The 26,812-nt window shown below is 32.3% G+C and overlaps 2 protein-coding genes across 7 annotated transcripts in view; both read right to left on the bottom strand.

Moving 5' to 3' along the window:
- Window positions 1-5,497, bottom strand: part of LOC129910214 (uncharacterized) — an 80,263-nt gene extending 74,766 nt beyond the window's left edge. For 3 of the 5 annotated variants that reach the window (XM_055987493.1, XM_055987494.1, XM_055987497.1), the window contains exon 1: window positions 3,519-4,045. In XM_055987493.1, coding sequence (XP_055843468.1) covers window positions 3,519-3,592 — 74 coding nt within the window. In that variant the 5' untranslated portion in view covers window positions 3,593-4,045. The other 2 variants (XM_055987498.1, XM_055987496.1) reach the window with 2 other exon arrangements.
- Window positions 5,498-18,949: 13,452 nt separating this feature from the next.
- LOC129910211 (protein YIPF1) overlaps window positions 18,950-26,812 on the bottom strand; it is a 42,329-nt gene continuing 34,466 nt past the window's right edge. For both annotated transcript variants that reach the window (XM_055987489.1, XM_055987488.1), the window contains one exon: window positions 18,950-19,305. In XM_055987489.1, the coding sequence (XP_055843464.1) occupies window positions 19,036-19,305 (270 nt within the window). In that variant the 3' untranslated portion in view covers window positions 18,950-19,035. The remainder of the gene's footprint in view (window positions 19,306-26,812) is intronic.

Below are 26,812 nucleotides of genomic sequence, written 5' to 3'. Positions count from 1 at the left end.
GTCGCCAAATTGTCAAAACATGACTATTTGGCGACCAATGTCAGCTACCGTAATTCTTAATTGTTTAAATTACCGACGAAAAACGCACAAAAACCGAAAAACAATGCACACCACTTTTAACACACCACACTAATTTTTTAACAATTATTCACCATTTTCCGCGAAGAAACACGAAGAAAATTTGTTAATTTTTAATTTATAATTTTTCAAATGACATTTGATAAATTAAAACAAAAACAAATTTCGTGTTTACGCGATTGAAATATAAAAATTAAAGGGCGACCTGACCGTTTGGTGCCTATTTTTGACAAACAAATTTTGACAACGTTCGGAAGATATTACCTTATTATGTGTACTGTGGCTGGCGTTGTTTGATTAAAATTTAATATTCTTGTATTACAATTTAATACTTTTTATATTAGTTTTTAATAAATTTGTATTACATTTTAATACAATTATATTAAAATGTAATACAAAAATATTAAAATCTAATACAGTGGTATTAAAATTCAATACAAGATTAGAATTTAACCCACGGAGGTTATTTTCTAATAATTTTGTATTACAAATAATAAACTTAATACTTAAGTATTGAAATTTAATACAAAAAAGATTAAAAATAATTTTAATATTTTGGAAGTATTAAAATGTAATATTTTTTGTATTGAAAATTGCTTTAATACAAGAGCTGTATTAAAAAATACTCCAGAATTTTTAACCTTGTATTTGTGAGGGTTCCTTTGGGAATTACTCAAAGTTAAAAAAATATATCAATTGGCGTACCCTAGAAAAATCTCAAGCTTCGCCATTGATTAAAACTACGGAACATATACATTAAGAACAGAATTCTCATGAAAACACCGCTTTTATTCATATTTCTAGACACAAGGAATTTTCAGTGTTTATTGACATTGAATAACCTGCCAATAAAATATTTTTTTATATTTGGTTTGTCTTGGAAAGGGCTCTCGAAACAAATGGAAAAATTTCAATTTATTTTGTATTAAGGTTTGAACTTCAAAATGAATTGATATCAACGAATATCTATTTTCTTGGCTAGGTAAATAAGTGCTGGTGCTGTTCAGTGTTCTAGCAAATGGTCGATATGATATCCATGTAAAATTAAATTGAAATAAACCAGTCTTGTTTGCAGGACTACCTTTGCGCCTCTTAAGAGGTGTTTTTCCTCTTTTTTCACCCAATTCACTTTCCCTCCACTTTTTAAAAATTGACAAAAAATCCCTCTATTGGATATTTTGGTTCCTCTTTGTCCTCTTTTTTACGTTTTTTACGTTTGATTAAAAAAAGTTGACATTTTTTTGAAAATCAAGGAAAATTTGACTTATACCACTTTCAATTACAACAACTCAATTGTTAAAAAAATAAACGTTACTGTTGTTTAGCGCTGATTTGATTTTTATAAGATTATTTTTGATAAATTTTGTTTTGTTTCTTGAAATTATGCACAGGAGGTATTTTTATATTATTCTTATTATGTTCATACAATTTTAATTTTAAGAAATGGTGTTAAAAGGTTTGTGTTGCGGTTCGGGAAAAGCGCAAATGAGTTATTTCGTGTGACTGTCGTAGTTTACTTATTCTATTGTTACATATTTATGTTGTGGCCTCTTTTTTATCAAAATCATCTTTTTTGGCTTTTTTTTGAAAATCTACTGCTTTTTTATACCACTGATTTAAAAACATTTGGCGACGAGTAAAATAAAATAAAATAAAAATTATGATCCTACCTGTTAGGTCTGCCTTGTATTTTTATATATCTTCGACGTTTCGGACGTGGTTACGCCCTTTTTTAGAACTAATATTTTAAAATAATTGGTATCGCTTTTAATGTTTTGTAAATATTTAATAATTCAAAAATTTTATTTTATGGCATACTTTTTTATTTTATGAAGACTGAAGAATGGCGACGCATAGATACATTGAAAGCATTATTGCGCTTAAAAACCTAATAGATCCGCAAAAAATAAAAACAAAAAAAGGAGGCATAGATATTGGGTAAATCAATTTTAAGAAAAAAGAACACTCCATGATATGAAAGCTCATCTTCTAAAAGATTTAATGACTATTCATGAGTTTGAAGAAATCTTGGAATTTGACAGTTTTGTTTGCGATAAAGTACCTTTTCTATGAAAAATATGCGATAAAGCATGCTTTTTATCGCATACTATAAAATTAAAGCAGCTATATATTGGTCTCCACTTGCGATAATGAAAGCGTGCTTTAAGTCTTGCGTTCGATTTATCGCTAGTGGAGACCGCATATGTACAAACATAGCTTTAAAGCATAGTATATACTTCTGGTGAAGTGATAGTGAACACATCGCAGCTTGTCAACATTTGACATTCATCGCTGGTACACACTTCAAATTCATTCATCTCATGAATACGCACACAATCAACAAAATACACACATGACTTTTTTTCTTCAATTTTCAAATTCATTTGTTGCAAAAAATATAAAGGAGGCACAGAAACTCATGCTAAAATTCAAAATTTTAATTAATTCATCTGTGTGAAAGAGATTCCCGTACATTTTGCTCGTGAACTACTTCATCGCTCGTGAAGCAAAACTCTCCACTTCCTTCTCCACTAGGGTCCACAGGAACGTTCACGGGTGCGTGAATTCAAATTTTCTGAGTTGCCCAGCTGCCATATCTGCTAGAAAATGCCATTCAAAACTCATTTTCGAAAAATGGTGGAGTTACGAGGTTTCCTTATGAGGCCGATGATATCTAATAATTTATATTAATTACTCATCTAAATTCTGTTGTAGAGGTAGAGTTCAATTTTACAATGCCAAAGTCATACCTACAACTGATACTGTTAATCTGTTATTAAAAATTGTTTTTAACTGAAGCGCAAGTAGGTACCTACATGAAATCCAGTCGCGCATTTTATTTTATTAAAAAAAAAAAGAACAACGACAATATAGGTAGTTCACAATTTAAGATTTTAAACCATTTTAAGTTTAATTAAATTTTACGAAAACTCACCTCACGAAACGTGCGTCGGGGCGAAGAAATAATTTTAATATTTCTTATAAATACGTGGTTAGTTTTGGTAAAATTTAATTAAACTTAAAAGTTAACAATTTGTTGCATCAGAACTTTATTTTATTTTATCGCTGAATGTGCACTACACATTCAGCGATAAAATATCGAACACACCTTGGAATTCGATCTGTGATCTGACAAAAAGCAATCTTAAACTTCAACGGATTGATTGACGCAACGCACGCAACGGATTCTATGGGTTGGGCCCTTTAGCCCCGACTGCGTTTTTTTGTCCAGTTTAGCCAAGACGTAATAAAAAACACACCTGTTATTGAGAAGATCGTATAGTGTGGAATCTTTTTTGGAAATGTGGATTTAACAGTAAAGCACGATTTTATTTAAAACAGATCATATAAATGAAAACATACTGATCCCAAATTTAAAGGCACACACATGCAACAAATATAATGTTCCGAGTGTTCAAATCTATGAAAGTTACACTTACTTTTCATTGTTTTTATCCTTTTCTTCCTCCTTTTCCTTACCCTTGTCATCCTGTTTATCTCTATTTTCCGTCATGATATGACGTCCCAAGCAATTGATATCCTTGAATATATTAATTTTTCCACTCCGACAGGTAGGTATTAAGGGAAATCAAATGAAAAACATTCACTAATATGAACCCTAGCAATGCACTTAAACTACCACAAACTTTATTTTTACGTCTGTCGCCGCGCATAGGCCAATCTACAAAAACCAACAACTCAAATAAACGAAGCTTGGTCAACTCTTGAAAGGTCAAATCAAATTCACATAGATATCGTATGGTTTCACTTTTGTATCCTTCTACGTTCATAAGGTTATTAATTTAGTATTTCAAAGGTGTAGATGTCCACATGAAAATAAATATCGACACTCATTTTTAAAAAGAATCCATTCGTAGTTACAACAAATCTTTCAATACAAGTACAAACATTCGTATTATCGCATTACATTAAATTAAAGATTAAATCCATTTGATTTTCTTTAAGATTTTACCGCTGCCAAAAAGACAATAACAACAGCATTTAAAATGTAGGAAATTCTTTTTTAAGCACAATATCATTACTATAACAAATCACATGAATTATAGTTAATGATTTCCAAAGGAAAAATATGTCTTCAATAAAAATTAGACAATGGGTTGTCCTTTATACTGTTGCTTAGCAGTACGTATTGATACATCAGTTCACAAATTATTTAAAAACAAAAGAGCAAAACATAAATAAATCTTTTTTTTTCTAGAGATTCAATATATTTTTTAAAAAATAGCCACCAATCAACATCAACTCTTCCATCTAAAGGACACAACGAAACTGAATGATGTATTAAATATGAAGGACTTTTCTCCGTGGACTTTCAATTTATATGGTCAGATTCAGATGGGAAAAAAACAGCAGTTATGTTTCTATAAAAGCTATTTCATACTCTCTTTGATAAAGAGTAAAAGAGAAAAGTGAAATTATAAATACTAGCAGTCAGGAAAAAGAGTTCATTGTTCATTCAATTCATACATTCCATAGATTGGAGAGGTAGAAGGTAGAATGTACTATCAGATTAATTCTAAAAGTTTTGTAACTGAAAGTAAAAAACATCAGAGTTTTATATTTCTTTGTGAGCTCTAGTGCACTCTAGTCGCTTCCTCGCTTCTAACTCGCCCTGAAACTTTTTTTATAGCTCTTTTTTTTCTACCAGAGATATCTGCTCTGTGTTCGATGTTCACGTACTGAAAGTACTCTGAACAACCCTGGGATGGGAACTTTGTCAGAGTGCAGAATTCAGAGTTGGAAAAATCAAATCAGCTGGTTGTCATTTAAATAAAAACTATGTCAAAACAAAAATCAACTGATGAAACAAATGCCGATTTTTCACAAGTAGATTTTTACCGTGCGGCGAACTTAAAGGATATAATTGGGGTATTCACGTAATCGCGGAAAACCCATAGAAACCGTAGAATTTTCTATCGGTAGGAATGAGCTGTCAAAATTTGTATAAGAAAAATATTCTGCAAATCATGGAATTTTATCTCACAAATTTGAAGCAGAAACCGTAGAAAAAAAGTCTGATAAACTTTGGGTGTGTTCAATCACCTATCGGATAGGCTATCTGGGATACCCGTATCTGGAATATATTTTTGAACGCGTTTTATGTCTTATTATTCAGATAACCACAAATAAAATGTGTTAGTATTGAAAAGAGAATATTATTTTATTTTAGCAAATTTTTTTTTATTGTTCCATAGTATTTACAAAATTAGCTTGACTTTATTTTTTTAATTGAAAAAATTTTATGAGTTCTATTTGACGTTTAACAAACAGCTGTTTGTTTCCCTTGTTTACGTAATTATTTTCTGCTGGGGTGTTCATTTAAACCATTTGCGGAATATTCTATTTTTCTGCAAAGTAGAAAATTATCTCGTTACGTGAATACACTTAATATATGGAGTGCTTGTTCCTAACCTAATACATTGTAACGCCATATGCATGGATAGGGGTCGCTGCCTTCGTTTTTCAATGAGAGCCCGGTTCCGCAGCTGTTAAATAAACACGCTTGTTGATGACCGCCATCAAATGAAAATAAAATGGAGGCATGCACTCACCTAAAAACTTCAAGAAACTACAGAACTCTATAAAAGCTTCAAGGAACTAACAGTACAAGCACTCCATATATGTGCACATGATTATGAAAGTGGACTAAGTCACTTTTTGCATTGTTTGAAGAAAAACTTGCATAATAATTTTCTTATAACGATTTAATTATATTTCTTTTATGAAATCACTAGAGGAGCAATAAAGAAGTTTATTTACTGCAATTTCGCTTTCAAATAAACTTTCCCCTTAAATAAAAATAATTTGTATGCTTAATTTGATGCCATTTTTAGGAGTGACTTAGTCCACTTTCATAATTGAATCATTTATTTGCAAAACATGATAAGTCCACTTTTTTCAAAATTCGTTTTTTTGACTAAATTTGTACTCCAGGGGATAAAATATGAAGTATATACTCCATCTATATCCGATTTTACAGCTGCGCGAAATATTTTTTTAGTATCAAAAACAGAATAAGTCCCGGACTTATCATCTTTGAAAATAAACAACAGCTTCTTTTTGGGTAAATGGTATATTAGATTAATGGCTAAAAATCTTAAGTTTAAAGCTAATTTAAAGTTAAATAAGCAGTCCGGACATTGTATTTTATTCTCAAATACAATTGTTTGATAGATTGGAGCTAAAAGCAAAATTGCATATCCATTTAAAAACTAATTTCACATCCGTTTATTTTCAAAGTATGATAAGTCCAAAAGCGTTTTTATTTTTTATCTTCTGAGCTATCGATCCAAAAATTAAAAACGAAACGGTATTTTGTAGCTAGGCAAGAGTTCTACAGAATATATTTTTTATAAATTTTTCTACGCATATTAAAAGAAAATAGAACGTTTTTTTCTTCTCCTGAAAAATTTAAAATCATGGACTTATCATGTTTTGCAAATAAATGATTCAATTAAGGGCACATATTATATCCTCTAAGGCGGCGAAGCTTTTCGGCATAAGTCGACTCGTGTAAACGTAAGCCGCAGGCGACTAAAGTGACAATCCCCTTCGAAGAATCCTAGCCGACTTTTATTGGCTCGTGAAAAGTCAGCATTAAGATTTGAGGTGTTCGATGTTAAATGAAAACCCGAGAAACTCTGGCTTTTTTGACAGTTGATTGACATCACTGAGAGCGCACTGGAGTGGGGAACAAACCCTTTAATTACATTAGGTGTGTTTTCTATTACAACCGGTCTTAACTAGACAGAAAAAAAACGCAGTCTGGGCTTAGCAATTTACATGTTAAATACAACAACACCTTAGCCCCTTGGGCTTAGTTGTTTAGCCCGGAGATTTCTCTGGGCTTAACTTTTTGAAGAGTTTTAAATCTATGCTACCAAACTAATTTTTTCATAAATTGTTTGTTTAAAAACGTGAAAACTCACGTTTGGAAGGACAAAATGTATTAAAATAGTTTTGCTAGCATACATTTTTGTATCTCTTTGTAAAACATACATGAAAAATACAAGAATATGACGAAAGCGAAAAATATGACAACTCTAAATTTTTGTTGTGTCTGCTGTTTTCGGAACATTCAATACATAGTGCTGCCAAGATTTCAGGTTAAGCCCCGAGGCGTTTTTCTGTCCAGTTAAGAGGCCTCCGGACAAAATTTTGAGAAAAACGAGAAATTCGGAAATTTTCTGCACAGTTTGTGAGGTCCACAGAACACTTATTGCAAAAAAACTAATTTGCTAATGAAAGATTGATATTTAATCTAAAACATGGTCTAGCCACATTTTTACTTTTTAAATTTAGTTCATACCTTATATTAATATTTCAATAACAGTTATTGCAAAATAGCCGAAAACAACTTTTTTCTTGTATAGTTTATGAGAAACTGAAGTGGAAAACACATGATATATGTATATGTCAATTTAAAGGTAATGAATAAAATTAGAACATGGTCTGAGCGGATTTTTCATTTTTGGCCCTATTTTTGAATAATCATTTCATGAATAACATCAAAATTGCTCATTTTCTCATGCATTTTTAAATGTGTAGTTGTATGAAAAAAGCAATATAATTTTCCCCAAATGACAAAATACCTTCTTTTAATTGATCCAACAAAAAAAAAATAATCAAAAAGCTACTTATTATTGCAAAATGACACAATTAATAAAACTCTATTTTTTATCAAAAGTCGTTACTTTCTGTTAACGGCTAATTTTAGTTCATCGATTAACCCCCAGGGTTGTTTTTTCGAAGATACCCCTTTTTTGTTTGAAGTTGGAACATAAACAAGTTGGAAGTAAGAAGATACAAAAAAAGGAGTATGACGATAGAAAAATGTAGAATGCGACAAGTGAAGGCCCCAGCCCATAGAATCCGTTGCGTCCGTTCCGTCGAAGTTTTTGACTGACAGCTCGATAAAATACACACGTTCTTATGGGAAGCGACCCATAAGCGACGGATCGGACGGAGACGGACGGTTTCGACGGAAGAAGTTGCCCAACTTTCTACTTTTTCATCCGTCGTATGGTTTGACATTGGTTGTCAACAATAGATCTGTTCATTTTTCTGTTTGAGAGTGCACACCGGGGAATTTCAGAACTAAATGAACTGCGTTCTTTTCTTCTCCGATTTTATGAGTTGTGAAATTTCAGTATTCATTAGTGAATTAATTGTAATAAAAGTAGCATTTAACTCCCTATTTTATTTCTGAATTTAATTAGATATGTGAATTCACCATGAATACCCTTAAAATGTTAAAACAAAAATATTTAAACCTTTTGTTTTAAGGAATATATTTTATGAAGAGCTTGTGCAAATTTAAACGTAAAGCCTATAGTACTCAGCTGAAGTGAAACGAAAAATTTTTAAGTCTCTAGAGTCAACAGCGAACATTTTAACGAAAAAATAACATCGGATATTATAGCAAAGTAAAAATTATAAAAGTACAAAACAAAAAATTCGAGAAAAAACATCAGAAAATAACTTTGGGAGCAAAAACAAAACAAATTTAACTCTTAAAAGTTGTTTACATCAGAAAATATCAGAAATTCCCTTTTATTTTACAAAAAAGAGCAACGATAATTCTTAAAAATTGTTTCAGAACTTCCTTAGAGCACATTCAGCGAAAAAAAATCGAACACACCTAGGAATTTGAAGTGAGCTGTCAAAAAGCAATCCGTCGTACGACGTATTCTATGGGTCACCCCTTTCTGTCCCAAACTTCAACTTCAACGGATGGATTGACGGAACGGACGCAACGGATTCTATGGGCTGGGGCCTTGATAGGTTATTTTTGTTTTCAATAACATTGCGGATCTGCGGATGTAGGTGCATAGATCTTTATATGGATATGGTGTTTATGGACGAAAACTGGTTTGGAATATAATATTTTCATAAAAAAGTGTTGTTTATACCAATTTATGTAGAAATAAAAAAACTTGTTTTCATGTTGTTGTTGTGGATGACATTTGAGTTGTTTGTGTATCTGAGAAATTTTTTGCATTGTATAACAATTATAATTTCTCACCGGAAAAGTAGGTAGAGGATGTGTATTGTGGGTGCTTTGTTTGTCTAATGAAATTCACAGTTTCTTATGTGAAGGATTGAAGAAGGATTGCTTTTCATGTACTTATTGACTTTTGGGTTGGTAAAAAAAGTATGAGGATTGAAAAAAATATGGAATGCGAAATAAGAGTGGTAATTATTGTAGATACCATGCCGCGGCCCGCCGCGACAAGTATGACAAGTATCGCAATGCATACTTGTCATAAGAAAACTATTGAAATCAGTGGGCATTGGTTTTGATACGAATATCTTCTTAACGGTTAAAGCAATTAATTTGCTGCCAGGGAACTTTTTATAGAACGTTTAAGTCCCTACAAGAAAACATCTTGCTAATTTGAAAATATTGGATTTTCAGTGAATTAGAAAATTTTGAAATTGAAAATTGATTTTTTAATTTTTTTCTCGATTTAAATCGTGAATAACTTCTTTAGAACTCAATTTAGGGAAAATTTCTATGAGACCTTTTTTGTAGAGAATTACATTTCCTATAAAAATCTGTCGTGGTTTTATTTTTCTATTCACTTATTTGCTCATCACAAAATTCCAAAGTGAAACAGTCAAATTGAAAAAATACTTCGATTTAAAAAGCTTAATTACTCGAATACGGCTCGTCTGACGAAAATTTTCAATGATCTTTTTTGTAGGAAATTAAATTTTTTATAAGAAAAAATGAACAGAAATTTTTTTTACTTTGATCGTCTAGCAGTTCTGTTGTAAAACATCATATCATGTATAAAAATAAAAAACACCGATGATAGACCTCTTAAAATTTTTTTTAACGGATCAAATTTTCACCAAATTTTTTTTTCATCATCCTGAACAAGATTTTCGAAGTAACTTTCAAAAAAGAAATATTTTTTTTTTTGGCCCAGTCTAGTATATATTCTGAGGAAGAAACGGAACTACCTTCCTAACTCATTGAGTGAAAAACCCATGTCTGTCACAGTTTTGAATGAGATTGCGCATTACATTCGCATCCGCATGCAATAATAAATGAAAATATTAGTTGAAAAGAGGTATGGTAGGTATTTAAAAATTGTAAATGAACTTATTCAATAGTTCAAGTTATTCAGTTTCTAATTATACTTACCAACCTAGATATTAAATAATTAAAAAAAACCCTACAATTAAGAAACACCTAAAATTGAAAACATGTCCATACCTACCTGGCTCCGTTACCTACCACAACATTGTCCTAAAACCTAACCGCATTCTAGTTAGAGTGTTCGAGATAAAATTGCAAAAATTACTCAACTGTCATAACGAAAAAAAAGACAAAAAAAAACATGACAAAAAGTGCTTCGCGCACCACATTACAAAACCAAAATATATAATGTATCCTTTTTTCCCAAAAAAAAAAACGAATACATACACTTGATTTCCTATACCCAGACGAAATGATGTGTAACAATAAAAACGGCACACTTTGGTATGGGCACCGCTTCTTCTTCTTCACAAAAGAGTAAATCGTGCAAACGAACAAAAAAAAACTGGTTGTGCGAGCTCTACACGTATGCGTATCTACTTCTTTTCTTCTTTCTATTTCTTTTTTTCTTGTATCCCTAACAATCGAACGATTCGTTCGAAGTTCAAACATGTTCTTAGGTTTGAGTTTTTTCTATTTCATTTTTATTCGAAGACACGAATCTGCGAATCTGAGTTCGAACTTTTGTCCGGAGGCCTCTTAAGACCGGCGGTAATAAAAAACACACCTATTGTATGATTTTGACTGTTCTGATGTATTATTCTGTTTCATAAGAACGTTGTTTGAAGAACTGTCACTGTCATACATTAAATGTATGAAGGGAGAATCAAAAACTAGAAGACATAGAATCATAGTTTTCACTGTTCGATAAGGAATCTATTGAGGCAGTTTTCTGTGTGAGTAATTTTTTTACTAAAATTCACAGCCTGGACAAAAATAGTATATGAGTTTAAAAAAAAAAATTTTTCGCCTATTTTTAACTTTGAAATCAATTATTTCAAAAACTATTGGTTAAAATATATTTATTTGAAAATTAGAATTAAATGTACAATTTTGCCTTTCGGCAATGGTATCATTTATTACTGTAAGTGTTGCCGTTGTTTTTAATATTTTTTTTTTTATTTTGATATTTTTTTTTTAGAAAACTGCGCCTCCCACCTAAACGGGGGGAGATAGACCCCCCTCCCAAAGAAAAAAAATGTTTTTATTGAACTCCTCTACAAAAACCCGTTATCAAATCCTGGCGCCCAAGTTATCCTACTACGTGCCAAAACAACATTTTTGTTCTATACGTAAAAGTTCGAATTTCTGTATCTGGGTTGTAATCGTAAATTTTTTTTTTCTAAGCCAATTTTAAACTGATTTTCATAAAAAAATACCTCGTTTGATTTGGAAATAAATATTTTTTTAGAATATATTTTTAAAACAGCATGTTGTTGTGAAAATATATAATTTAATTTGATGTCAAAGTTGGGTAAATGACGAAAAAAATTAAAATTTTGAACCTTGACAGCTTATAAATTCTAGGTGGTTTGACCGAGTTACATGTTTTATACATTGTTGAAAAGGTATATTTATCTTCTATTTGACGAAGCTAGATTTTTTTCAATGGGTGAAAGTCAATAAAACCGTTTTTTGCCCCTAACTCCAGATTTTGGGGGTGTTAGGGACTTTTTAAATACCGTTTAGTAATCAGTGCGACTCTACAAAACGTGATAGGTCTCCGCCCGCGTATATTTTGAGTGTTACACCGTGTTATTAAAGTAAAAAAGTAAATCAATTCTAGGAACACAAATCAAACTTTTCTTAAACATATTTTGTATGTATGTACAAAAAAATGTCAAAATCAATATAAATTTAATTTTTTTTCAATCCGTTTTAGGTATGCAACGAGGTTTAATTCAGATTGTTTTTTTTTTTAAATAGGTAGGTGTAGTTTTGTTTTCTCCCTCTTTTTTCCGTAGCTCCTAATAAAGTACCTAGATTAATCAGCATTAGAAGTTTGCCTCTTTATTAAGTTGATCTCTTAGAAATTCATAGTAAACCCTCTTTTAAATATATTTTTCACATACAAAATTTTGACATACAGTATTTTGGCATACAGTATTTTGAATACAGAATTTTGCAACATACAGAATTTCGACCCCAACCCTAAAACTTTCGTTTATTTAATTTCCACTTTTTCTTTGCGTTCAAATAAAAACACACTTTATTTTAACTCAATTTACTTTTATTATTTGCTCGAATAAACACTATTTAAATCACTTTATTTACTACTAACAATATCCAATACTTTATTTCACCTTTAGAACAGGTAAAATAAGCATTTAAAAGAGAAAAAATTGTTACACTCATGAAATTTGGCAAAAAGTTTGCTTTTGGGATAAGAACCAAGGATAAAAAAGTCTATACAAAAAAGTTGGGTGGAAGTGGAAGGGTTTTTTTTCGCGGACAAGAGGGAGGGGGTTACGGTCAGTATATAGTTGTTCTAGATTAATAGTTTTTGTTAGTTTGTTTGTGGTATCATTTATTACTGTAAGTGTTGCCGTTGTTTTTAATATTTTTTTTTTATTTTGATATTTTTTTTTTAGAAAACTGCGCCTCCCACCTAAACGGGGGGAGATAGACCCCCCTCCCAAAGAAAAAAAATGTTTTTATTGAACTCCTCTACAAAAACCCGTTATCAAATCCTGGCGCCCAAGTTATCCTACTACGTGCCAAAACAACATTTTTGTTCTATACGTAAAAGTTCGAATTTCTGTATCTGGGTTGTAATCGTAAATTTTTTTTTTCTAAGCCAATTTTAAACTGATTTTCATAAAAAAATACCTCGTTTGATTTGGAAATAAATATTTTTTTAGAATATATTTTTAAAACAGCATGTTGTTGTGAAAATATATAATTTAATTTGATGTCAAAGTTGGGTAAATGACGAAAAAAATGGAAATTTTGAACCTTGACAGCTTATAAATTCTAGGTGGTTTGACCGAGTTACATGTTTTATACATTGTTGAAAAGGTATATTTATCTTCTATTTGACGAAGCTAGATTTTTTTCAATGGGTGAAAGTCAATAAAACCGTTTTTTGCCCCTAACTCCAGATTTTGGGGGTGTTAGGGACTTTTTAAATACCGTTTAGTAATCAGTGCGACTCTACAAAACGTGATAGGTCTCCGCCCGCGTATTTTTTGAGTGTTACACCGTGTTATTAAAGTAAAAAAGTAAATCAATTCTAGGAACACAAATCAAACTTTTCTTAAACATATTTTGTATGTATGTACAAAAAAATGTCAAAATCAATATAAATTTAATTTTTTTTCAATCCGTTTTAGGTATGCAACGAGGTTTAATTCAGATTGTTTTTTTTTTTTAAATAGGTAGGTGTAGTTTTGTTTTCTCCCTCTTTTTTCCGTAGCTCCTAATAAAGTACCTAGATTAATCAGCATTAGAAGTTTGCCTCTTTATTAAGTTGATCTCTTAGAAATTCATAGTAAACCCTCTTTTAAATATATTTTTCACATACAAAATTTTGACATACAGTATTTTGGCATACAGTATTTTGAATACAGAATTTTGCAACATACAGAATTTCGACCCCAACCCTAAAACTTTCGTTTATTTAATTTCCACTTTTTCTTTGCGTTCAAATAAAAACACACTTTATTTTAACTCAATTTACTTTTATTATTTGCTCGAATAAACACTATTTAAATCACTTTATTTACTACTAACAATATCCAATACTTTATTTCACCTTTAGAACAGGTAAAATAAGCATTTAAAAGAGAAAAAATTGTTACACTCATGAAATTTGGCAAAAAGTTTGCTTTTGGGATAAGAACCAAGGATAAAAAAGTCTATACAAAAAAGTTGGGTGGAAGTGGAAGGGTTTTTTTCGCGGACAAGAGGGAGGGGGTTACGGTCAGTATATAGTTGTTCTAGATTAATAGTTTTTGTTAGTTTGTTTGTGGACTGTATTGTAATGTTTAATTTTTGTAAAAATGTCAATGCCAACAAAGAAGAGTATTAATTTAGGTATAAATGTTATTTAATCTTCAATATGATATGTAATTCAATGTAATGTATTGTACAATTTATGTTCTGTTACCAACGTCCAAGTTAGGTGTGTACTCTGTTTTGTCCAAAATGAAAAGAATTTTCTGTTTCAAAGTTAGACTTAGCATGTAAGAATATGAATAACAAAAGGAATGCAAAAATAATGATAAAAAGTTACGTTATTTTACAATGTTTGTTGAGAGCGAGAGTAAATTTAGAATTTTAATTGCTGAATGTAAAGTTAGGGTGAAATTGGACTTTATTGGGCATTAGTGTAGACTTATGTTTTTCATTACAAAACAATAAATAGTGAACAAAATTGTTTGTCGAATATTATCATATAACACAAGTTTTTAAGGTATTTTTTGATGCTGAATCTGGTGACATAAAAATAATGTCAATACGATTGCTCTAAGAAAAGTTATAGCCAATTAAAAACAAGGGTACTTGTTTTTGGACCTCAACAGGTAAAATATCCCAACTAGCATTTCAGCTTTGGTAAAGGTATTACAGAAGCTACATTTCAGCTTCTTTTTAACTTTAGTAAGGTTGTTGGGCATGTAAAAAGGAGAACGTTATACAATTTGACCCTGTTTAAGAATGTACTCATTAAGATCCATAAGAAGCTTAAACGAAGCTTTACCGAAGCTCAACCGAAGCTTTGAGGTTGGATAGATAGCTTCGGAAGAGCTTGTATAGCTCTTTGATACATGTCTTATCGAAATTTAAAAAAAAAACTACAAAAACAAAAAAAAATTCTTTTTTTACTGGTTTTATTTTATTTTAAATCATGAATTTTATCTTTGGATCTGAAATTATATAAAACATTCCATTAGTTTTTAGTATATCTATTGATAATAATTTTGAAAGTATATAATTTTTTTACCACACCCAGCAAAGGACTCAGGACGCTTCCCTGGTGCACACTTCGATTGGGAACTCTTCGGTGACTCCTGCGGGGAATTTCACCTTCGTTTTTACTTCCTCGTACATGTCCTTGATCATCTGCACGTAAATTTCCGGAGACCCTCGCTGTCTCAGGGACACCCATATCAGATCTCGTGGTTGTCTATCGAATGCCTTTTCGAAATCAACCAGCACAATATGCAAATCCCTTGAGGAATCACGGTGTTTTTCCATTTTTCAGCTTAATCGATCGGTAGTTATGGCAGTTTCGTGTGGGGGAGAAGGTAATTTTCTCTCCACTGATTTGGTATTTGGTCACCGCTAATGAGTTTTTTTTACATCCAATGTCTCCTATCTTCTTCCAGAACTCAGAGGGTATTTCGTCTGGACCAATCGCTTTTCCTATCTTGGAGTTTTTCACCGCTACGCTAACTTCTTCGACTGTAAGGTCGGGTACTTCTTCTAAATTGCTCATTTAGGAGTTCGTCACAATACTGTCGCCACCTGTGAAGAATTTTGTCGTCATTCACAAGTAGTAGGCGTTTGTAGTCCATTCGAGTCGTGCTTTTTCATCTCTATTATGAGGGGGGAATTAGTTCCAAGCTTGGAAAGCGGTCTTTTCCCTTGATATCACTGCTTTGACTTCATCGCTCCACCACCATGTTTCTTTTTCTCGTTGGTAGTTTCTTTTAGATGTTCCTAGCAGTGACCTCACCTTCACCAAGCAAGTTTTTTGCAGAGTCCCACATATTTTGTACTGTGCACTCTTCGTATTGTAGTCTGCTGATGCTGATGGTCTCGCACATATAATTTCTCATAACAGAGATGAATGCATCCCTTTTTTCTGTGTCCATTTTGTACTAATTGATTCCCCCGATAGTCTCTCTTTGTTTGTTTGCCGCCTTCGTCTCCATAAAAAATTCTTTCAGTAGGAGACGGTGTTGCTGGGCGATCGCTTCTCCTAATATCACTTTGCAGTCTTTCACTAGCGGCTTCATAAAACTAGATACAAGATGGTAGTCGATCTCTGTTACATTTCCACCGCTGCTGTAAGTGATAAGGTGTCGGCTTTGTTTAATGAACATGGTATTTAACACTATAAGACCATGTGACCTGCATATGTTTAGAATTTCTTTTCCAGGGGGTTCCTAGCTTCGTATCCAAGGCCACCATGGCAGTCCTCATAGTCCTTGTTCTCGTTCCCCACATGTCCATTTAAATCACCACCCACATTCCTTTGGAATGTCTTTAATGAGGTTGTGAAAGTCTAGCCAGAATGCATCTTTTTCCACCTGCTCACATCCAATTTGGGGAGCATATGCACTGACTATATTCCACACCTTTCCTTCCATCACCAGTTTTAGAGTTATCAATCGGTCACTGGACTTCGAAATAGCCAAAACGCTTCCAAGAAGCCTTTTCGCAAGGATGACACTGATTCCATTTCTACCTTGCTCCGTCTCGTAGTAGAACATCTTGTACTCTTTTGTCTTGCCGTCCAAGAAACGGGCTCTGTTTCCAGTATTTCACCACTTGGTTTCATTGACGCACAAACTGTCTACTCGCCTCCTCTTCATCATCTCTTCTAATTCACAGCTTCGGCCGTCCATACTTCCTACGTTCCAAATCGCGACTCTCAATTTTCTCCTAACCTCGTGCATTACTTTGCTAGCCCCCGGAATCCGTATAGCTCTGACCCGATTATTTCAAATCGGTCGAGGATCAGTACTGTGTGTAGCAGCGGTACTGCCTGGCGGGGTAGTGCTGTTCGTGATACTTCCATAATGCTCGAAATTTTGATGAAAATTTCGCGAGACGTTTTTCGCAAATTGTCGAAAAAGTTATAGACCAGGGTCGATAATTTTTTAAACCAAAAAAAATCATAGTAGAATGAAACCCATTGGAAAAGGAGGTGAATAAGATGAAAATTAAAGGAAAAATAAATTACGGGCGAGCCGAGTTCGGGAAGTGGGTGGGTTGAGTTTTTAATGGTAAAAAATTGTATATCTCGATTTCCGGCAAAACTACAAATCCTATAGAAAAAAGTTGTATGGCAAAGTTGTAGATAATAAAAGATCTACAACTTTTGTATCAACAATTTTTCACATAACCTCAAAATTTATGTGAAAAATTCAAAAAACCGAGTTTTTGGTTTTTTATTTTTATCTTTTTCAAAAACAAAAATTTTTCTACGAAATTTGGTGAAAACTTACCTTATTATGTCCCAAATACACTGTAGTTTATTTGATTTAAAATATTAATTTGTTCACCTTATTTTGACTTAATACCAAAAAAACACCCTAATTTTCAATCGAAAATTCACGTGTCAAAATATCAGCTTTTTTCAAAAAGTCGGTGGCCATTTCGTTTGTTAAAATGCCTATTTTCTGATGGTGTAAAAAAAAATGTACATTAGTATACTATAGAACATGTTCTAGTAAAATTCAAAAAATGAAAAAAGCTTGAATTCGAAAAAAAAAATTGTATCATTGTTTACAATTTTGGCCTATTTATTCAAATTTACACTTTAATTACTCAAAAAACGTAAGATTAATCAATGTTACATGAAATCTTACGTTTTTTGAGTAATAAAAGTGTAAATTTGAATAAATAGGCCAAAATTGTAAACAATGATAAAAAATTTTTTTCGAATTCAAGCTTTTTTCATTTTTTGAATTTTACTAGAACATGTTCTATAGTATACTAATGTACAATTTTTTTTACACCATCAGAAAATAGACATTTTAACAAACGAAATGGCCACCGACTTTTTGAAAAAAGCTGATATTTTGACACGTGAATTTTCGATTGAAAATTAGGGTGTTTTTTTGGTATTAAGTCAAAATAAGGTGAACAAATTATTATTTTAAATCAAATAAACTACAGTGTATTTGGGACATAATAAGGTAAGTTTTCACCAAATTTCGTAGAAAAATTTTTGTTTTTGAAAAAGATAAAAATAAAAAACCAAAAACTCGGTTTTTTGAATTTTTCACATAAATTTTGAGGTTATGTGAAAAATTGTTGATACAAAAGTTGTAGATCTTTTTATTACCTACAACTTTGCTATACAACTTTTTTCTATAGGATTTGTAGTTTTGCCGGAAATCGAGATATACCATTTTTTACCACTAAAAACTCAACCCACCCACTTCCCGAACTCGGCTCGCCCGTAATTTATTTTTCCTTTCATTCTCATCATATTCCCCTCCTTTTCCAATGTGTTTCATCCTACTATGATTTTTTTGTACTTTTTAATGTTTTTGAAGGCATCGGCACTGGTCTATTAAACAGACCTCCAGGGAGCAGTTTAAAATTTAGATTTAATGAGATTGGATTTCAAAAATTGGATTTAAGATTTGGATTTATTTTTGTCATTTAATTTTTTTTACATCCAGATGTTTTATTTAAACTAGTAAATAATAATATGGCCGTAAGAGTCCAATTACAGATATCATCAGTTCAATTTCAGTTATCTTAAATGCATACATATCGCTCGTTGGGAATCGTACGTATTTTGTATATTAAAATAATTGTAGATCATAATAAAAGTGAAAATAAATTTATAAGTTATATATCGTGGGCACAACGCCAAAACCACGAATCTGCAAAATTGTAGTTTTGAGAAAAACGGCTTCAAAGTTTTGGAAACTCATGCAATCTTATGGAAACTCGTGCAACGAAAATTGATATTTTAGGCTTTTAGGCAACAGATGGTGGACTGGGGTCGATGCAGTGAATAGAGAAACCGATAACAAGGTTCATGACGCATTAAAGAGAAAAAGTCAAAAAATGCAGATTCGCGGTTTTGGCTTTGTGCCGACGATATATTAAATGAAGTGAATCGGGTATCTAGTTTTATTTCCATACACGATGATTTTTTGCAATACTTTATACTATACATCTAAATTATATCACTCATTTTTTCAACCGCTAATATTCTTTGGAAGTCCAACAGTACTGGCAACAACAGATCCTTGTTTTAAAATATTTATATCAGTTGGTGTAGAATTATTGGGTACATGAAAGAAGTACAACATAAATCCTGCTGCTAAAAGAAAATGTGCTCCAAGAATTCCAATCATAAGGAACAGCGATATCTTTGAATTCCTCAGCGCTGGAGTTAAAACAGCAATAAGAACAGATCCTGATGCTAGAGCAGCTGTCAACACAAGTAACCACTGAAGAATGGATATCTGCGGAAGTAAAAGTTAAATATTAGTTTATTAATGTTTGCATTTGCTTTGGAGTTTTTTGTTGAAAATTCTCAGAATTTTCCTAGCAAATGGATGAAGATGCGATCTATCATTGTAATTGTATGCGTAAACTGTACATATAAAATAATACATTTGTTTTTGTTTTAATTTATAAAATGTCATTTGAAAATAATTACATAATTGAAAAATAACAAATTTTTTGTGCTTTGTCGGGAGATGGTCAAATATTGTTAAAAAATTACTGATGTGCGTGGTTTATCCAATTTTTTGTTCGTAGATAATATAAATTAAATAACAGGTACCCAGCTAACAATTATGGTGGTATAAAGTTTTACAGAAGCAACAGTTACACCTGTAAAGCTTTTTTGAAGCAAAATTGTTAGTCGGGTAGGTCTCCGGTTTTTGATAATCGTATTTTTACAACGTTCGGAAGATACCTATTACCATATTTTATGTACTGTAGACAGAATTCCTGAACAAAAGTAATGTGTTCATAAAAGTAGGGAAATTAATTTGCTATCAGTTGGAAAAAAATCTAGCATTGTTTTCATTCAGGTCCCTTGAGCCCGTATGATACTTCTTTTTTTTCTTATTTTAAATAATTAAAAAAGGAAAATAGGGTATTACCACATGTTTCGAATACAAAATTACAAGAAGAGTGAGCTCGTAAAAAAAAAAAAAAAAAAAAACAAAAAGCCAAAGATGTCATGTACTAAAAATGTTCTAGAAAAGAAAATAAGTTTGCTTTTTTCAGTGATTTTTCAGTTTTGTTCGATGTTTCTGGCTTGAAACCTGAAAGATCAATAATTCTCAATTGAAGATTTTGTAGAAAATATTTACATTTGTTTTTAAAATAGGCAACCAAGTTTTTAATTATGTGCGTAGTTAATTTGAATGTTTCATAAAAAAAAAACCTCCTGTCTTTTTCGCACATATGTCAGGGTTCGAACTACGGCATACGTTCGTTAACGTTTTGACTATTGCTCTCTCTATTTAATCAGAAGAAACATAAAGCGTCAATACGTTAACGTACGTATGCCGTAGTTCGACCCCTGATTTATTTTATTAAATATATGAAAAAAAAAGTATCATACGGGGTTTAAGCCCGTATGATACTCCTTTTGTTCTAATTTTCATAACTTTAAAAAAGCACACAAAATCACATGAAGAGTGAGTGCGTAAACAATACTAGCAAAATGCCAAAAATGTCACAAAAAAAGTACGTACTAAAAATCTAAAAGTAAGTTTCAGCCAATTGCCAGTTATTTTTTACTTTTCTAGCTGGAAAGCGGACTTATCAATCGAAGTTTATATATTTTCATTGCATAAAATATTTAATTTGTTTGTAAAATAGATAATAGTCTGGTCAATTTAGACATCCGAGGTTACATTAATTCCCAGCATGCTAAAAATTGGTAGGATTTTTTTGACACAACAACCAAAGTTAACTTTATTTAATAAAAGAACGGTGGCCCGTTATTGTGTCAAAAAAAACGTTGTATTTGTTTTTGTTAGAAAATTTCAACTTTGATTTAGGAACGACTAATGTTAAATTTTGTTGATATGTCAAAACAATTTTTTTTGAGATCAATTTTATGAATGAATAAACAAGAAAGAATTAATTTGGTACTGAAATAATTCTTTTAAATTGAATTCTAAGCAAATTGAAGCAAAAATATGCATTAAATAATTTCAAATATGAAAACAAACAAAAAATTCTCTTCTCACATCTTGACCCCCCTTCCCCATTTAGTTGTGTTTGAAAGATTAACATTGAAACTCAAGTCCAGAAGCTGAGTTGAAAAAAGTTACAAAATGTAACTATTTGACAATTGACACTTCAACATTGGATTTAGGAACGATGTTGTGACGTCACGATGTTACATTTCGTAACTTTTTTCTCATTTAGGAACGATGAAAGTTAACTATTGTTAACAATAGTTAACAACGGCGAATAAAAGAACGCACTTCGGGCCACTGCTATCTTTTTTCGTATTAAAAGTGCAAAAAAAAAAGTAACAAACGTGCGTTTAGATTTCATAGTTATAAACTTATAAATATTATAAAAATACGCAAAACGGTTCAAATAAGTTATTTAATGACTTTTTTGAATGCAGTTATTATGTTTACACCAAACACAACAGATATGTGTTTCTATTTGGATTTTATACAAAAAAAAAGACTAAAAATCCAACTGAAACAAGACACATTTTTAACAAAACGTATTTTTGAAATGTTGAAAAGTAATTAAAATCTTTTTTTTTTGACTTATCTCGTTTTAATAAAGAGAAATATGACCCATTTGGCCTTTTTTCTCAAAATGCCAACTGTTGAAAAATGGCTTTATTTCACTTTTCAATATTGAAATAAGGCCAAGAAAAATTTTGAAGTCTCCAAAGTCAACAGCGAACATGTTAACGAAAAAATACCATCGGGTATTATGCAAAAGTAAGAATAGCACAAATTTTGAAGTCTCCAAAGTCAACAGTGAACATGTTAACGAAAAAATACCATCGGGTATTATAGCAAAGTAAAAATAATAAAATTACAAATAAAAAAAATCAAGAAAAAACATAAGAAAATAAGTTTTAAAGCAAAAACAAAACAAATTTAATTTCGTCCAAGATTTCGTTATCGAATTTTTGTATGGAAAATTTCGTTTTGCTTCAGCTGCATACTAGGCTTAAAGCCGAACTGAATACAGTTAAACAAATGTATGTAAGGTAACTGAGCATTTTTTTCTTAACAGCTTTTTCAAAAACTTAAGATATAGACGAAAGCAATTATTTTTGTCTTTTTATTGCATTTTTTAAAAGTGGAAGAACATAAGCGCATTTTAATTTGTCTGGAAAATTTCCAGTGTAAACATTTCTGTCGTTCCTTCACTCTATTTGGGAGCATGGAATTTTCAAGACAAGGTAATATCATGCGCAAATAGTTAGTAACGAGTACGAGAACTTTCAGATGAAAAAAAAGATGACTTCCTGAGTGTTTGATAGCTGCCCTATTGAAATTGTTGTTGTTTGTCTTGGAAATTGTTGTTGTTTTTGACTTTGAAAAATCAAATGAATAAGAACTTTATGTACTGAAGCTAGCAGTGGGTACCAAGAGTCTTCTGCAACGATTTCTCGGGCTGTTTCTTGTGCGTAAGAGTACGAATAGTTTCTGCATTGAATGTAACACCACATATTTTGATAACACCAATGCCGTCTTTACCATAAGAGCACACGGGGCCCGTGCCCAGGGCCCCATTCTCAGGGGGGACCTAAGGAACGAAAATTTCTCTCACACATTTATTCTCAAAACATTTTTGTCGGGCAGACAATCTACCAAAACATGGTAGTTTTCATATGGCAACCAAACAAAATTTTTTCTACACCTATACGGAAAATATATGTTTTCAAAATAAAAACAAATTAGGTATGTGGCGTTGTATGCGGAAAAAATTTTAAATCCAAACGACAAAACCCAAATTCAACTTTCCAAAAATAAGACAATAAAAGAACAACTACTTTATTTATTTAATTTTTTATTTATTTATTTATTTATTAGCTTAATACAAGCATAGAAACTTACAACTATTGTTTACAAAAAAAAACTTAAAACTAGATGATAAAAATACTTAAGAACTAAATTAATTTTAGGGAGGATAAATTAGGGAGGTTCTGGGGTTAAAAAAAAATATTGTAGAGAGAGGTTTTTAGAGATTGTTTGGAGTGGTGGAAATCAAAAGAGTTATCCACTCTATTAGTGGTACGTAGCATGCGATTCATTGGTTCGTTACATCCATAATTTGTACGGTGATAGTCAAGAACAAAAAGAGAAACAGATCTTAGATTTCTCGGGTTGGTATAGAGGGAAATGGAAGCCCAAAAACTGGCGAGCAGCAGAAATTCGACTGAATTTTGGCAATTGGCATGGAAACTTAACGGTGTACAATACACAATTGGTCGACACCTTAATTCTGATGTTTTATCGCGGCACTTCAATATGCTTCTTAATCCAGTTATGAACCGGGTTGTCATCCATTATGCTGCTCCAGGAGTCGAAAATCAAATCCTTGATCAACGAATAACTCCGGATGAGGTGAAACTGGCAGCTGAGGGCCTTAAAGATAGAAAAGCACCGGGGTCTGATAGAATACCAGCCGAATTTTATAAGTATGCGAATATCGATCTTTTTGAAAGTTTAGCTCTCTTGTTTAATAATGTTTTTGAAACAGACGTGATACCTGTTCAGTTCAAGGAAGCACTGATTTTTCCTATATACAAGAAAGGATGTGCATCTGATCCAGCAAACTATCGGGGAATTTCGTTTCTTAATGCATCCTACAAAATATTTACCGCAATAATGCAACGAAGACTGTCAACATGGATAACAGAAAATAAACAATTAAAAGAATTTCAAGCCGGGTTTAGACAAGGGTATTCAACTGTTGATCATATATTTGTGCTGCGGAGTATTGCAGATTCATTCTTAGACCAAGACAAAAAACTCTACGTGTTCTTCATTGACTTCAAAGCTGCGTTCGACACTGTGGATCGTAAATCGCTAATCTATAAGCTGTTCGAAAAAGGAATGTCTCTGAAGTTTGTCAGGCTAATTGAAAATTTATATGAAGACACTCGAGCTGCTGTGTGGAATGGTGAAGATAAGTCTGATTGGTTCCAATTTGCATCGGGGGTTAGGCAAGGTTGCACACTAAGCCCGCTTTTATTTGCAATATTCATAGAGGATCTAATCGACTGGTTGCCCGGAGGTATTGTTTATGCGGGGACGCTGATTAAAGCTCTGCTATTTGCAGACGACATTGTGCTGCTCGCATATACTCCAGAATCACTTCAACTAATGATTAATCGGATTCACGAATATTCCAAACGTTGGGGATTAATTGTCAATTTAGAGAAGTCGAAAGTGATGATCTTCAAAAAATATGGAGGACGAAATTGCGCAAACGAAAAGTGGAAATTCAATGGAGAATTGATTGAAGTGGTCAAAGAGTTTAAGTACTTAGGATTTACCTTCACGAAGAACTTAAGTATGGAGAAACACTTTAGTGAAAAGCTTAATAAAGCGAAAATGGCGATAAACCTCACATGGAAAAGTGTTTTCACGAACAAATCTGTGGCTCATAGTAGCAAATACAAAATTTTTGAAACGGTAGCAGAATCCATTATGCTTTACGCTGCACAAACTTGGGGAAGCAAATATTATGAGATTGTTGAAAAGCTATTGCGCTTCTACATTAAAAGAGCATTCTATTTGCCGGCCAACACACCGAACTATGTCATAATGCTTGAAACGGGAATTTCTCCACTTTTTGTGAAAACATTAAAACTGCAAGTGGATTATATAATAAGAAGCTTAAATTTGGCAGACTATCGTTTACCCAAAATAGCAGCTCTTAAGGCTATCAATTCAAGGAGTGGATGGCACCGCGAATGGATTGATTTGGCAGAAAATTGTGGAATTAATTTGGTTTGTAATGTTGAGGACCTTTCCAAATTAAAAAAGGACGTGTATCAAATTATTTCCAAGGTAGATGAAGCAGCTAGAACCAAGTACATGGATGAAGCTTCAAACTCCTTACATCGTACGGTCTACTGCCAGCTTAACCACAATTTGCAGCAGTCAAACTATTTCCGGGATGAGCTGAGTGTCAGGGAAATATCAATGATGGTCAGACTACGAGCTGAAATTCTAAACCTTAACTATATACCTCACAGAGCAGATCTTCCGGTCATATGCAATATATGCAACAGGATGGAGAGGGAAGACGTTGTGCATTTCTTGGGAAAGTGTCCTACTCTAAGAGAAACGAGAAGATGTATTTTTGGAAAAGATTTTCTAGCCAATGAGGAAGTCATATTAGAATTAAATCAAATGAATGTTTCAAAACTGTATCAGTTCTGTACAATTGCTTTAAGGTATCGAAATAGAATCTTACAAGGACTTTTTTGATGAAACACCTTTTTTTCTTTCTTATTATTATGTGATAGTTGTTAATAAAAAATAAAAAAAAAAAATAATAAAAATAAATAAAATAAACTAAAAATCGCTAATTGTAAAATTAAAAGTTAAATGTAAAAAATAAATAATATTGTAAAAGTATATAAATAGTCAATTCGGCAGACGGCAGATAGCCATGTCTAAATGATTTTGTTTTATATTAAAATGTTATATTAATTTTATTAATTATTATGAATAAAATCAATTCTAATCTATAATCTAAAAAAATCTAATCTAGAGGGAGATTTTTTGCAAAAGAGCAGGGCAATCGATATTACCAGTTAAAAGTTGATGGATGAAAACAATGTCAGCAACTTTACGGCGTATATCGAGGGGTTCTAAATCTATGAGTTTTAAACGATCAACATAAGGTGGGAGGTTAAATCTATCAGGCCAGGGAAGACCACGGAGAGCAAATCGAAGAAATCTACGTTGGACGGCTTCTATACGAAGTGAATAAGATGCATAAAATGGGGACCATACCTGGCTAAAATATTCGAGAAGAGGTCTGACAAATGTTAGATAAAGGGTTTTTGGGACATAGGGGTCGGAGAATTCTTTGGACCAACGTTGAACAAAACCGAGTGCGGAGTTTGCTCTATTTATCGAGTTAGTGATGTGGGATCTGAAATTAAGTTCCTTATCACATATTACTCCGAGATCTCGCAAAGAATCCACTTGTGTGACCGGCTCATTATTAATAAAGTAGGTACGAGGGAGAAGTGATGAGCGTTTACGTGAATACGTTATTGCTTGACATTTGCTCACATTAAGCTCAAGGAAGTTCTTCTGACACCAGGTAGAAAATCGGTCTAGGTCGCGTTGAAGAAGGAGGGTATCATTAAGGGAGGAGATACTTCTATATATTTTTTTATCGTCAGCGTACACTGAGATTGAATCTTTTATGACACAATCGACATCATTGATTGTTAATATGAAAATCAGAGGGCCGAGATGGCTACCTTGCGGAACGCCAGATGTTGCAAGGATTGGGATTGATTCTGAACCTCTAAAAAGGACATTATACTGACGTCCATATAAATATGATTCGATCCATGCAATAAAAGAGGGTTGAAAACCAAGTGATTTTAGTTTGAAGAGAATAAGGGTATGTGAGATTTTATCGAAGGCTTTGCTTAGGTCAGTTGCAACTACATCTATTTCTTTGCCAGCCTCCATGGCACAAATTGAACTGGAAACGAAATCAACTAAGTTTGTGGTAGTTGATCTACCAGTTAGAAAACCGTGTTGATTAGGGGAGAAAATTTGCTTACAATGGAAGAGCATTGTGTCATAGACTATGCTTTCAAAAAGCTTGGGTATGCATGATAGTTTAGCGATGGGGCGGTAGTTAGAGATTTCTTTTTTGGGACCTTTTTTATGGATCGGAATAATGTAGGAACATTTCCAAAGAGAAGGGAAGATCCCTTTTGAGATAGAGAGCTGAAAAAGAGCAGTTAAGGGTTGTAGTAGGTTT

This window comes from Episyrphus balteatus, chromosome 2, assembly GCF_945859705.1.
Source record: "Episyrphus balteatus chromosome 2, idEpiBalt1.1, whole genome shotgun sequence".
In the NCBI taxonomy this organism is placed as follows: domain Eukaryota; kingdom Metazoa; phylum Arthropoda; class Insecta; order Diptera; family Syrphidae; genus Episyrphus; species Episyrphus balteatus.
This window is presented reverse-complemented; position numbering and strand designations above follow the sequence as displayed.